The sequence below is a fragment of the Pan troglodytes genome, chromosome 6 (assembly GCF_028858775.2).
Source record: "Pan troglodytes isolate AG18354 chromosome 6, NHGRI_mPanTro3-v2.0_pri, whole genome shotgun sequence".
NCBI lineage: Eukaryota > Metazoa > Chordata > Mammalia > Primates > Hominidae > Pan > Pan troglodytes.
In genome coordinates, this window is record NC_072404.2 from 99,534,448 (window position 1) to 99,549,829 (window position 15,382).

General features: G+C 38.6%; 1 protein-coding gene across 1 annotated transcript; it reads left to right on the forward strand.

Moving 5' to 3' along the window:
• Positions 1–4,106: 4,106 nt before the first annotated feature.
• Positions 4,107–14,796, forward strand: STEAP1 (STEAP family member 1). The gene is made up of 5 exons (XM_016945210.3): positions 4,107–4,511; positions 9,726–9,840; positions 10,775–11,287; positions 11,885–12,049; positions 14,446–14,796. Exons 2-5 carry the CDS (start codon positions 9,757–9,759, stop codon positions 14,701–14,703), a joined length of 1,020 nt encoding a protein of 339 aa, XP_016800699.2. The 5' UTR covers positions 4,107–4,511; positions 9,726–9,756; the 3' UTR covers positions 14,704–14,796.
• The last annotated feature ends 586 nt before the right edge of the window (positions 14,797–15,382 follow it).

Sequence of the window (15,382 nt, forward strand, 5' to 3'; positions counted from 1 at the left end):
AGGACAGAAGCTAGATGAAAAGATCAGCTGGAACCCAGAACACATATTTCTCCTGACAATCCAGCCAAATGTGAATCCAGGGACTCGGTGTAATTCATCAGAACAAAGCAACACTGCAGGCAGGTTGTGTGGTACCCACTTGCCTTTGTAATACCGCCATGCTCAATTCCAAACACAGTCTGTCAACTCATCGGAGCCCCACTGGTGAGAAAGCCAAGGCTGGCAGCAGGTTTGGTGCCACCTCTTGGTGCCAGAGCCACCTGCACACAGCATGGAGCAAGGGAATAGCCAGGGTGCCCTGGAGCCAGTTCCTTCCAGAAGCCAGCAGCCCTAGGGCTCCTCCATCCCATTCCCAGCAAGAAGAAGCTGCCATGAATATGAAGGTGGGAAGAGGAAGCTCAGACCAGGGGAAGGCTTGGGCTGTGTGTTAATTCTTCTCTGGTCCCCAGGACCCAACACAGTTGTCTGGTTAATACTGCATTAAATGCAGTTAATTGATTCTATCCCCAGTTCCACTAAGAAATTCCTGAGTGCTCTCAGAAAGTTACTTCTCTTGGAGCCTGCAGCACAACAAACCACTCAGAACTTGGTGCTATAAAACAACAGCAAGCATTTGTCATTACTATCTTTCACTTCTTTAGGGGTTGATGGGGCTCAGCTAGGCAGTTTTTGGTCCTCATGCAGTGACAATCAGACAATGGCTGGGGCTAGAGTTCTCTTGAAGGCCGTTCCATTCATACTCTCTGGTGCCTGACTTGGGAAGACATAAATAGCTGGCGGCTGGAACAGTCGGGGCTCCTCAGGCACCTCTGTCTATTACAGTGTGCTCCCTCCATGTGGACTCTCTGTCAGGGTAGCTGGACTTCTTACATGAAGTCACCTGTACCCGGAGACAGGCTGGTGGAAGTCAATAACCCATTGTGATCCAGCTTCACAAGTAAAGCAGTGTCACTTCCACCATATTATATGCACGGAGACAGTCAAAAGCGCTGCCCATGTTCCAGGGCAGGAGATAGGTCTCTCTTCTTGATGGGAAGAATGTTAAAGAATTTACAGACTTGCTTTGAAACAGAGCCTTAATTTCTCCATATCCTCTAAATGAGGATAATAATACCTTCTTTTTCCCCTAAGGTATAACCCCTTCATAACCTTCTATTATAAGTGTTTGATATCCTGATATTTCTTTCTCCATGCCAGAACATACTTTCAGAAAAAGCTGAAATATTCTTTATAGTAGGATGTAAATAACTGATAAGGCTTAACATGGTACCATTGCCAGGAACTTTAGTCTTTTCATAGATTGCAACATATTTAAAGCCAATGGAATATATCACGGCATTTTGAACATCACTGAACAGTACTCAGGCAGAGATCTGTGAGCTTGGAAATGAAGCACCTACTCTTACAACCTACCTGAAAAGATGTTTACTGTTGCCTGTCTTGGTGAAAGAGCAATAAGGGACTTTGAGTTCGGGAGAAAGAATTCGGAAGAATAGTTAAAACCTCCAGTCCCAAGAACAGACCTCCTCTCTACCCCCAACCACTTTTAAACGCAGACACTAGGGACAAACTGACCACATACTTTGAAGATTACAGTAGATCTTGAACTAGTAAAGAGAATGTATCATATGAGGTTAACAGAATCAGAAATTTTGGCCAGTGAAGCCTTATCATGTCTGTCTTAAAACAATCATTTTGACAAATATTTCTTCTTGAACTTAGGTAATTTTTGCAGTCATTTAAAATAAAAGTCTGACCATTCTTCTTTCGTAAGAGGCAGACTTGGAAATAGTGTTGATCATTACTTAAATTGCTGTCCCTTCAGGAGTTACATTTCCAAAGGAAAAAACTTAATATAATTCTTGTCATTCACTTAAAATTTACTGTCTATTTCTCATTGTGATTATCTTTAATAGTATGATATTTTTATTTTATCTCTCACACCATAGTATTTCATTTACTTTTAAAATGGTCATCTCATCAGGTTCTAAGATCAGGTTGCTTATTTGACAGGCAAAAATACTCGTGGATTCTAAATTATATTTTCTCCACAGCATGTTATTATGAAGTCACCAGTTTAGTATTTGACCTCAAATAACACTGAGGTCCATTATGTTAATATGCGCTCTCACTATAGTTTAAGTTTATTACAGAATATTCTGAAAGATCCAAATTTATTTGTAACTCATGGGCGAACTCCCATTTTAAATCCTCTAGTTGTTTAGAGTCACAGCAAAACTAGCAACTTGCCTTTCAACATTTGCAATAGCATAATGTGGCTTTCCACAGGCCACACTTGTTTTTAAAAGTATGTGCTAAAGAGGCTGACTCAGCATTCTGAGATGCTCTGGCATTGTATTACCCGCCCCCGCCCCCACAAAAATTTTTTTTCTTTATCTCACACCTCAAATTACAGGTTATTTGTATGCAAAAATTGCAGATAGTTCATCTATGATACTAACTCCTGGCAACTCAATAAAAGCTTTTTAGTAACATGTTTTTCTTAATCGAATATTGTGTTGCTTTTATAATATCTACAAACTAATTGATAAATAATCTCACACTTTTAATCATTTTACTTTGGAACATACTCTATTTATTCTCCACACTAAAATATTGGGCAAAAAAAACCTTTTATAAGAAGTGCAGAAATAAAATTGCTAAAGTCTAATTATAAAACAAAAATATTTGGGGTTTGATTTTAAATGTTTTAATTAGAAAAGGAAAAGCAGTTTTAAGTGCAGCTTGCTATATAGCCATATTCATATCAATATATATTATTATGTTAACACAATAATAACTCTTTGCCCTTTTCATATGGAAAATAGATTGTGAAAAAGAGAATGACCTTTGTTCTACCAAATGTTAAACAATAAAAGCATATCGTTTTGTCTGACCATTTAAGACCCATGATCACTTTTAAAACTCAACAATGCTTAGTTAAAAAGTCTTAATTCTTTGTAGTCTGTGCTACACATACAAAGATTACACAGATTTCTTTTCTAAAACTTTTAAATTATTTTCTAGTTTCACTAGAAACAACAGGTGTAAGATTCTATTTCCACCACAAGGTGTCAGTCCACGGTAATTTAATCTTCAAAGGGCTTTAAACTAATCCAAGGAAAGTCAGTGACTACAGAAAATACTTATATTAAAACATGAACAGTCTTCGGTGCCCTGGCAGTGAATAAAAAACAATCATGGAAAATGTGGTTGCGCGTTTATTTTCCTTTGTGTTTTCTACTCAGCTTAGTCCTGAGAATGTTGTATACCAAATCCCCAGAATTTTGCAATTCATGTCTCAGACCCTATCTTGAGGCTGGTTCCAACGGAGAGAAGTAAACCCCCTGCTCAAGTTGTCTTTTTCTAAAACCTTGGAATATTAACAGTTTACTTTAGGTTTGGAATACTTCATTGAGCTAGGATATGGGAAGCTGCACTTAAAAGCAAAGGCAAGGAAGGGAGGGACGGAGTAAACATGGGGTTTAAGGGTTTTTTTTTTTTCCGGCTGGGGAGCAGGGTTTGTGCGATTAAAGGTACACAATTTGAACAATTCAGGGAGCAAGTCACTCTCAGAAATTCAGCTTCGGATTCCTCAAACTGTCAATCACAGCCACTTCAGGACCGGCTGTTAGGTTTTAAATAAGGTGGCTGGGCGCGGTGGCTCACGCCTGTAATCTCAGCACTTTGGGAGGCCAAGGCGGGTGGATCACGAGGTCAGGAGTTCAGGACCAGCCTGGCCAAGATGGTGAAACCCCCGTCTCTGCTAAAAATACAAAAATTAGCCAGGCACAGTGGCAGGCGCCTGTAATCCCAGCTACTCGGGAGGCTGAGGCAGGAGAATCGCTTGAACCCGGGGCTGCAGGTTGCAGTGAGCCAAGATCGCGCCACCGCACTCCAGCCTGGGCAACAGACTGAGACTCCGTCTCAAAAAAAATAAAAATAAAATAAAAATAAATAAGCTAACATGTGGGAGGGTTTGTAAGCTCTAAACGGTCTATCTCAAAGTGTGATCTGGGAATGCTTCCATATCTCATGGGAACTTGTTAGAAATGAGAATCTCAGACCCCATCCCAGACATACTGAACCGGAAACTGTGGGTGGACAGCCCAACAATCGGTGTTTTAATAAGCCCCCGGGTAATCTTATACACGCTAAAGTCTGAGAACCACTGCTCTAGAGAAATGCACAAACGTTCCTTAGTGGAGATTAAACAAAAGGCGAGGGGTTGGAGGGCGCGAAACGGACCTCAAGTGCAGGGCAGACGGCATTTGAGAGGAAACTGGGAGAGGCCGGAGTGCGACTTGGGGAGTCTTAGCCTCCAAGGACTTTCCCGAACCCTGCGGACGCGGGGCGCCAGCAGGTGGCGCTGGACGCGCAACGGACAAGGAGGCGGGGCCTGCAGCAGGCTTGGAGGCTCCGCGCTCTGGAGGCTCAGGCGCCGCGTGGGGCCGGCGCCTCTGGGCAGCAGCGGCAGCCGAGACTCACGGTCAAGCTACGGCGAAGAGTGGGTGAGTACCTTGAATCGTTCTCACTGGCCGTTTGCTCCTCGAGTCCGCCCGCGTGTCCCTGCAAGGCTGGGCGCCCGCTCCCAGTCTTGGGAGGGGTGTAGCGGGTCGCAAGCCTTCTCGTGACCTGGACGGCAGCCCTCCTGGGCGAGCGCTGCTCAATTCTCCGCTTATGCGCGGCTCTGGGGCGTGCTGCCTTCCAGCCCAGCTGGGTTGTGGCCGGGCCGGGGGTTGGGGGGAGCCAGGGACTCACAGGAAGCCTTTTCGCTAGGGGCTTAAGGTTGTGGTAGATTATTAAGTTTGTGCTCAGGTTGGATTTTGATGGCAAGTTTTTTAACGTGGCAAAGTTGCCAGAGTTTGCTGTGCATTGACGAATGACTGGTGCACAGTACTTAAAATCGTGCTACTTCTCGTCTTCGGGTTTCCTGGTAACAGAGGTTTTCATTTTTAGTCCTTAGAACACTGGCCCTACTCTTTCAGGATCTGAGTGGGGTTCAGGTTCCCTCCAAAATAGTCAATCAAGGCTTTAAATATGTAATTCTGGTCAAATCCACTGGAAGGTGTTTGTAGACATAAATTTTTTGTACACTTCCAAATTTCTTACTTTGTTACTTTTGTAAAATACATTTCCCTCCACATCCTGACGTGTAATAAAAGGTTATTCATTTAACATGAATGTTAAGCACAGAGGGAAAGCAATGCTTAAAAAGAAAAACAGCCCAGTGAAAAAAAACAAAAAACTCGACTTCACTTAGTTAAATGTAAAACAAGTGTGCACTTGAAAGTATAAAAGGTTGGAAATGCAATGCAACCCACAGTGTATTCCAGGCATTGGGTTTCTTCATATTCTCAACTGCGGGACATAAACATGAGTAAGTTGGGCTGTGCCAACATTTAGGAACACCAGGGCAGCCATCCTGGTACAGCAAAACAGCAGTCGCATTAGAAATATGCTTCACTTTTTTTAAAAGAGGGTGAAAGAGAACTTTGGGTCGAATTCTGGAGTTCCTAACATTTTAACACCAGGTTGTTTTCTGTTATTTTTCTTTTTATGAAAAGATTTTACTGTAGAACTTAAATTTCATTTTGGTTAATGTCTGATGGAAACCAACAAATTTATTTGACTCATAGTTTATTTTCCTGGCTTATGGGCATAGAGTTGACTGTGGGCCACACAGTCAACAAGCTTCCTCACTGTCATGGGCTTTTCCTTGGCTTTGCTCTTGAGTGTGGTCTCCTTACCATGCAGACAAATGGCTGGGTAACTCTCCAGGGCCACTCTGGTTTTCCACCCAGACTCCGTTTGTAGTGGCCATCAGTCAGCAAACACTGCCAACCTGCTAGCTACCCCAGGACTGGGTCTAGAAGACAGCGCTGAGCCTTTTCCTCTACTTCCCTTCCCATGCCACCATCTGCCTATAAAACTTTATCCTCCTCTAGGATACATCGCTCTACCATGCAGTTGAAATGCCTGCCTTCTCTCCTAGACCTCAAGGTTTTTCAGAGCAGAGGCTTTATCTCATTTAACTTTGCATTCCTCCTGCGTTACATTGTTGTTCACAATATAGTTAATGAATTCATATTGAATAAATGTAGGTGGATTTGTTAGCATCCTTACCATACTGCAACCCTCAAAGTTAAAAGATCTTCTAAACATAGTGAATTATTTCTTACATTTGATTATAGTAGGTGACACTTCCATTCCTAGCACCTCCCTCCCCCACCCCACAAACTATTATGTTGGTGATATGGTTTGGAGCTGTGTCTCTCCCTCAGATCTCATGTTGAAATGTAACCCCCAGTGTGGGAGCTGGGGTCTGGTGGGAGGTGATTGGACCATGGGAGCAGTTTCTCATGGTTTAACACCATCCCCCCCTTGGTGCTGTTGTCACGTTAGTGCAGGGGTACCCAACCCCGTGGCCACAGACTGGTATCAGTCAGTGTCCTTTTAGGAACTGGGCTGCACAGCAGGAGGGGAGTGGCAGGCCAGCGAGCATTACTGCCTGAGCTCCACCTCCTGTCAGATGAACAGTGGCATTAGATTCTCCTAAGTGCATGAACCCTATTGCAAACTGCACATGCAAGGGATCTAGGTTGTGTGCTCCTTATGAGAATCTAACTATTGCCTGATGATCTGAGGTGGAACAGTTTCACCTCAAAACCCTATCCCCCTTCCCCTACTTGGAAAAATTGTCTTCCACGAAACCAGTCCCTGGTGCCAAAAAGGTTGGGGACCACTGCGATAATGTAAGACGCCTGCTCCCACTTCACCTTCCGCCATGACTATAAGCTCTCTGAGGCCTCCCCAGAAGCAGATGTTGCCATGCTTCCTTTACAGCCTATGGAACCATGAGCCAATTAAATCTCCTTTCTTTATAATAATTACCCAGTCTCAGGTATTTCTTTATAGCAGTGCGAGAACAGCGTAATACAGTTGGTTAAGTCACCAAATGACTTGGAATAATATGCTTCTTAAGGAGATAGAGTGTCATTTCCTCCAGAGCAGGCATGAGTGTCATTTCTATTTTTCCTCTTTAATGTTGGTCACAGAGTTGGGTTCATAAATACTTGATGATTGGCATATGCTTTACTCAGAATTCTTTTACATGCCAGTGGTGAACACCCAAATCACACTAACTTAAACCAAAAAAAAAGGGAATGTGTTGACTGTCTAACTGAAAAATTCAGGATCTAGTCTCAGGGACTCTAAATACTGAAATATGCCGCCAGGACTCTTCTGTGTCTTTCTCTGCTTCTTGTTCTGCTTCCGTGTTGGCTTTCTTCTTTTCTAATGAAAACATGTTCCTTCTTAGAGCATGGAGAAAAAAGCATGGCAGGCTTATACTGTGCTATCTTAACAAAATGTTAAAGACATCTCATCTCTCTCTTCCACTTCCATATATAAATATCAGAGAATGACCATGGTTTAAGTAGGGTTCTGTGCCATCGCTAAGCCAATCAATGGGAAAACAGGAAACTGCCCAGGCCTGAGTCATATACCCACTTCTGTGACCAGGGAATGAGCGTTACTATTTTACACAATCTCCCAAAATCACATTGGAGGGAGGAAGGGCATTTCTCCAAATGGAGGAAATGTTTTAAAGCAGAAAAGAATGTGGGCAAACTAAAACAACAGATATCTTCATCATGAATGTTCTGTAATTTTGAAATAGATAATATCTGGAAAATATTCCAAGAGTACCTCAACAAAGTAAATGTTGGCATATGTAAAAGCAACTCGTTATTCTTTGTTATGGTTAAACCTTTAAAACTTGGAGAATGTTTTAAGAACAGTCATGTCTCTTCATGACAGGATACATTCTGAGAAATTCATTGTAAGGCGGGATTTCATTGTTGAGGAAACATCATAGAGTGTACTTACATAAACTTAGATGGTACGGCCTCCTACATACTTAGGCTAGATGGTATAGTCTATTGCTCCTAGGCTACTAATCTGTATAGCATGTAACTGTGCTGAATACTGTGGGCAGTTGAAACACAATAGTAAGTATTTGTGTATCTGAACATAGAAAAGGTATAGTAAACATACATATATCGTATAAAAGATAAAAAATTGTATATTTGTACAGGACGCTTACTATGAATAGAACTTGCAGAACTGGAAGTTGCTCTGGGTGAGTCAGTGAGTGAGTAGTGAGTGAATGTAAAGGCCTGGGACATTACTGTACACTACTATAGACTTTATAAACGCTGTACACTAAGGCTACCCTACATTTATTGAAAAATTTTTTTCTTTAATAATTAACTTTAGCTTACTGTAATTTTACTTTATTAACTTATTGTTTTTACTCTTTTGTAATAACACTTAGCTTAAAACATAGTCACATTGTACAGCCATACAAAATATTTTGTTTATGTACTTACTCCTTAAGCTTTTTTTCTATTTCTATTTTTTTTTCTTTTTAGACTTTTTTGTTGAAACTAAGACACAAACACACACATTAGCCTAGGCCTACCCAGGGTCAGGATCATCAGTATCACTGTCTTCCACCTCTATATCTTGTCCCACTGGAAGGTCTTCAAGGGCAGTAACAGGCACGGAGCTGCCATGTTCTATGATAACAATGCCTTCTTCTGGAAGACCTCCTGAAGGACCTGCCTAGGGCTGTTTACAGTTAGCTCTTTTTTTGTAAGTAGAAGGGTACACTTCACAATAATAATAAAAAGTATAGTATTGTAAATACTAGGCAATAGGAATTTTTTTGCTCCATTATACTCTTATGGGACCACTGTTACATATGCAGTCAGTCGTTGACCAAAGTGTTATGTGACACATCACTGTATTTTAAACTATTCCTGGAAACAGCTTTCCACCTAAAAAAGTACTACACGTGGTCTAAAATTCAGAAACACTTGGGATATTTTCTGTCAATCAAATTGTTGTATATCTAATCTATTTTTCTCATTGAATTTCATAAAGTGAAAATTGAAGATGTGTTCCTCTGGAAATAAATTCAGAACTAATAAAAACAATGAATAGTACTGTGACATATGTTTTCTTTCCCTAAAAAATGTTACACCAATCCTGGATGAGGATCTGTGAGTTTGCTAAGGAAAAGATTCTTTTATCAAGTGAGAAATTTGAAAAGTTATTTTCCACAGGGTTGACCAGAAGACTGGGCACATCATTAATTCGGCACAACTCACCATTCCCACTGGAAACATACTAGCAATTCACATCTTCCAAACAAGGACCAACCTCTTACTCCAAAAGAAAAATGGTACTCTGAAAATACTGTTTCAGACTCCAGTGTCAACCCCAAAATTCTGTTAAACATAAATCTTATATCAGCTACCTCCAGCCTCCATTGATGACATTATTACTCTCAATATAATACATTCCTAATTATATTTGCCATTGAAAGGAGTTGGCTTTCCTCCAGATGGAAACCTGAAATTAAATCTTCCTCAAGTAAAAGGCAACATCTGACCCTTCGTAATCCATACAGGCACCTGGGTTATTCATTGAACAAATAAGTAGATAAAGAAGAGCAGTTACTGTTGATAAGAGGGCATTGGTTTGAAACTTACAGATTATAATATGAAGTTAAATGTATAAATCAGTCACTATTTCCATTTTTATTGTATTTTATCTGCCATTCTAGTCTTTAAGTAAGTAAATTTTTTATATTGTTACATCAAACATTCACATCATAAATAGAATAGACATGAAAGTAATTATTTTTATTTTTACAGGTGGCTGAAGCCATACTATTTTATATAATTAATGGAAAGCAGAAAAGACATCACAAACCAAGAAGAACTTTGGAAAATGAAGCCTAGGAGAAATTTAGAAGAAGACGATTATTTGGTAAAATATTAATAATAACAATAATAAATAATAATTTACATCTTTAAACATAATTCAGATGCCATTCTGTATCTCCTAGTGTTATGAAAGTGATTTTTCACCCTAGTCTGCTGATATCTGGACTTGGATTACCATCAGTGATACTGTGAAGGACAGAGTAGCATATGTGAGAGAAATAGTACCTTCACTGATTGTCAGGGACTTAGCTGAATAACCTTGAATAAGTTACTGAAAATCTGGGGTCTTAGTTTGTTTATACCATGAAAGCCTTGGACCAGATCATCCCCAAGGCCCTTCCAATTCTTTCTAACAGTCTATAGTTCTAAGTTTAAAAAAAAAAAGTCATCAATGCCCATATAACAGTAATTTTGTAAGCAAGCATTTTTGTCATAGACACAGTGGCAGCTTACCAAGAGATCATCTAGTAAATTGACGATTCACTGTATAACCAAATAAATCTACTTTTGGATAAGAATCACTTGTTCCACTTTTGGTCAAACACAGGATTAAGTGTTTCTTACTACATTTTTTGACTGAAAAAGTGGCAGAAATTTTGGTTCCAAACTTCCAAATTATCTCAATGGAAGTTTTAGCAGAAATTATTTATTTAATCTTAATAATTTTAATAGGGAAAAGTAATTAATAAATTACAAGCATATACTTTATAAGAGTAACAATGTGCATAAAATGAAATAATTTCATTTTTCAAGTTAACTGTCTTACCTGTTTGAAGCATGTATTTCTTTTGTCCTAAAGACAAAAGTCTTTCAGTGCCACATAGACTATGCTATCTTCAACTAACCAGTATTCAAAAGCAAGATTCTGAATGCCCTCATTCAATGAGAAGCACAATGATTGAGCAATAAGTAATTAGTTCAAGAGATATCCCATTGTTTTGTTCAATTTTAAGATGTTAATTTTCTTTCCTTTGTAGCATAAGGACACGGGAGAGACCAGCATGCTAAAAAGACCTGTGCTTTTGCATTTGCACCAAACAGCCCATGCTGATGAATTTGACTGCCCTTCAGAACTTCAGCACACACAGGAACTCTTTCCACAGTGGCACTTGCCAATTAAAATAGCTGCTATTATAGCATCTCTGACTTTTCTTTACACTCTTCTGAGGGAAGTAATTCACCCTTTAGCAACTTCCCATCAACAATATTTTTATAAAATTCCAATCCTGGTCATCAACAAAGTCTTGCCAATGGTTTCCATCACTCTCTTGGCATTGGTTTACCTGCCAGGTGTGATAGCAGCAATTGTCCAACTTCATAATGGAACCAAGTATAAGAAGTTTCCACATTGGTTGGATAAGTGGATGTTAACAAGAAAGCAGTTTGGGCTTCTCAGTTTCTTTTTTGCTGTACTGCATGCAATTTATAGTCTGTCTTACCCAATGAGGCGATCCTACAGATACAAGTTGCTAAACTGGGCATATCAACAGGTAAGATGACAATGTTGACACTGTTACTAATAAAAAGTCTAAGTCACCTAACAAATTAATCATTTCTCATTGTAATATCAATACCCCAACCCTGTTGAAACTCTGTGTTGAAAAAGTCATCTATTTTAAAATTTTTATTATAATTACACTAGGGCTTGGTTGTCAGTCGGTTTTATATTGAGAAATGTTTTTTAAGCTGAAAATAAGGTACAACTTTAGCAACATCAGAAACATTTTGTTCATGGACGAGGCCATATTTCAAACTTCTACCACCCTCACAAGATTACTTTTTAATATTGTTGTTCTTCTCCTTGTTTACCACATATGCATGCACATTACAGTTCTAGCCAAGTAAACCATCAAATAATTATTAGAAAATTAATAGATTATGGAAGTGCTGCATTCAAGAAAAAAAGTGATAGCTCCTATGTCATTTGTCTTAGAGGAATGCAAAAAAAAAAAAAGAAAAAGTCATAAATTTGTGGAGACCTGTTATCAGGGCTTCATAGTAGGCACAGGGAAGAGTGTAGAAGGAGATTCACATTCAGGAAATAACTGTTGTTTGCATTTCTTCTTTCTTTATTTACCTTCTGGTAGGTCCAACAAAATAAAGAAGATGCCTGGATTGAGCATGACGTTTGGAGAATGGAGATTTATGTGTCTCTGGGAATTGTGGGATTGGCAATACTGGCTCTGTTGGCTGTGACATCTATTCCATCTGTGAGTGACTCTTTGACATGGAGAGAATTTCACTATATTCAGGTAAATAATATATAAAATAACCCTAAGAGGTAAATCTTCTTTTTGTGTTTATGATATAGAATATGTTGACTTTACCCCATAAAAAATAACAAATGTTTTTCAACAGCAAAGATCTTATACTTGTTCCAATTAATAATGTGCTCTCCTGTTGTTTTCCCTATTGCTTCTAATTAGGACAAGTGTTTCCTAGACATAAATAAAAGGCATTAAAATATTCTTTGTTTTTTTTTGTTTTTTTTTTTTTTTGTTTGTTTGTTTGTTTGTTTTGAGATGAAGTCTCGCTCTGTTGCCCATGCTGGAGTACAGTGGCACGATCTCGGCTCACTGCAACCTGCGCCTCCTGGGTTCAGGCGATTCTCCTGCCTCAGCCTCCTGAGTAGCTGGGATTACAGGCACCCATCACCATGTCCAGCTAATTTTTGTATTTTTAGTAGAGACAGGGTTTTCCCATGTTGGCCAGGCTGGTCTCGATCTCCTGACCTCAAATGATCCGCCCACCTCGGCCTCCCAAAGTGCTGGGATGACAGTTGTGAGCCACCACACTTAGCCTGCTCTTTCTAATATTTGAAACTTGTTAGACAATTTGCTACCCATCTAATGTGATATTTTAGGAATCCAATATGCATGGTTTATTATTTCTTAAAAAAAAATTCTTTTACCTGTCACCTGAATTTAGTAATGCCTTTTATGTTACACAACTTAGCACTTTCCAGAAACAAAAACTCTCTCCTTGAAATAATAGAGTTTTTATCTACCAAAGATATTCTAGTGTCTCATTTCAAAGGCTGCTTTTTCCAGCTTACATTTTATATACTTACTCACTTGAAGTTTCTAAATATTCTTGTAATTTTAAAACTATCTCAGATTTACTGAGGTTTATCTTCTGGTGGTAGATTATCCATAAGAAGAGTGATGTGCCAGAATCACTCTGGGATCCTTGTCTGACAAGATTCAAAGGACTAAATTTAATTCAGTCATAAACACTGCCAATTACCGTTTATGGGTAGACATCTTTGGAAATTTCCACAAGGTCAGACATTCGCAACTATCCCTTCTACATGTCCACACATATACTCCACCACTTTATTAGGCATCTGATTAGTTTGGAAAGTATGCCTCCATCTGAATTAGTCCAGTGTGGCTTAGAGTTGGTACAACATTCTCACAGAATTTCCTAATTTTGTAGGTTCAGCCTGATAACCACTGGAGTTCTTTGGTCCTCATTAAATAGCTTTCTTCACACATTGCTCTGCCTGTTACACATATGATGAACACTGCTTTTTAGACTTCATTAGGAATTTAGGACTACATCTTGACAACTGAGCCTATTCTACTATATGTACAATACCTAGCCCATAATAGGTATACAATACACATTTGGTAAAACTAATTTTCAACCAATGACATGTATTTTTCAACTAGTAACCTAGAAATGTTTCACTTAAAATCTGAGAACTGGTTACACTACAAGTTACCTTGGAGATTCACATCTGAAAACTCAAACTTAGCTATTTGATTGTATTCACTGGGACTTAAGAATGCGCCTGAATAATTGTGAGTTCGATTTGTTCTGGCAGGCTAATGACCATTTCCAGTAAAGTGAATAGAGGTCAGAAGTCGTATAAAATAGGTGTTGTCAGAACACTGTTGAGATTACATAGGTGAACAACTATTTTTAAGCAACTTTATTTGTGTAGTGACAAAGCATCCCAATGCAGGCTGAAATGTTTCATCACATCTCTGGATCTCTCTATTTTGTGCAGACATTGAAAAAATTGTTCATATTATTTCCATGTTATCAGAATATTTGATTTTTTAAAAACATAGGCCAAGTTCATTCACTTCATTATTCATTTATCAAAATCAGAGTGAATCACATTAGTCGCCTTCACAATTGATAAAGATCACTGAAGTCAAATTGATTTTTGCTATAATCTTCAATCTACCTATATTTAATTGAGCATCTAAAATGTACAAATCATTGTGTTGATTCTGCAGGGATCCTGCTATAAGTAAGACTCAGTCCCTGATTTTAGGTATCCTGTGATAAGCAGAATTAAGACAAATACACAAGAGACAAAGCACAAAAAATAAATATCATAAGGGGATGAACAAAATGGTGGAGAAAGAGTAGACAAAGTTTTTGATCACCTGCCTTCAAAGAAAGGCTGTGAATTTTGTTCACTTAGACAGCTTGGAGACAAGAAATTACCCAAAAGTAAGGTGAGGAGGACAGGCAAAAAGAGTAGAAAGATGTGAATGGACATTGTTGAGAAATGTGATAGGAAAACAATCATAGATAAAGGATTTCCAAGCAACAGAGCATATCCAGATGAGGTAGGATGGGATAAACTCTTATTGAACCAATCTTCACCAATTTTGTTTTTCTTTTGCAGAGCAAGCTAGGAATTGTTTCCCTTCTACTGGGCACAATACACGCATTGATTTTTGCCTGGAATAAGTGGATAGATATAAAACAATTTGTATGGTATACACCTCCAACTTTTATGATAGCTGTTTTCCTTCCAATTGTTGTCCTGATATTTAAAAGCATACTATTCCTGCCATGCTTGAGGAAGAAGATACTGAAGATTAGACATGGTTGGGAAGACGTCACCAAAATTAACAAAACTGAGATATCTTCCCAGTTGTAGAATTACTGTTTACACACATTTTTGTTCAATATTGATATATTTTATCACCAACATTTCAAGTTTGTATTTGTTAATAAAATGATTATTCAAGGATCTTGATGTTTCTCTTTGTATATATGTGATGAGTTTGAAATATTTGTATTTCCTTGCAGATTTTATTCAAAGCAAAAAAACTTTTTAAAACGAATCTCTAGCACTTTCTTTATGATAAAAGTAAGCATGACCAAAAAATCACACCTGATTTGTCAGATTATGTAGCATTATAAATAATCAAGGGCTTTGAAATACCAGTTGTTGCTACCCATTATACAGGTATCATTAGCTATGAAAAGATAATTTTATCTGAATCTACAACAAAAGTGTAATAAGCATTTACTTACGATTGTTAAAGAACTTTCATTTGTCTGTATCCAGGTTTTACTCATGGAACACCTATCTCCAAAAACACTCAGACTATGTCTATACAAGTAAAGCAGCACAGTAATATCAGATACACAGCCAGGCAAAATGAAACTCAGGCTATCCAGGAGAAAAAAAGTAAATTCAATAATTTCCACCTGAGTCATGTACAATTCAGTTTAACTTACTTTAATGCATTGGTAAAAGTATAACATAAAACATTTCCTGAAAGAACAAATTATACATTAGCTGTCAGGACTTGCTAACTCAACTGTTTGCT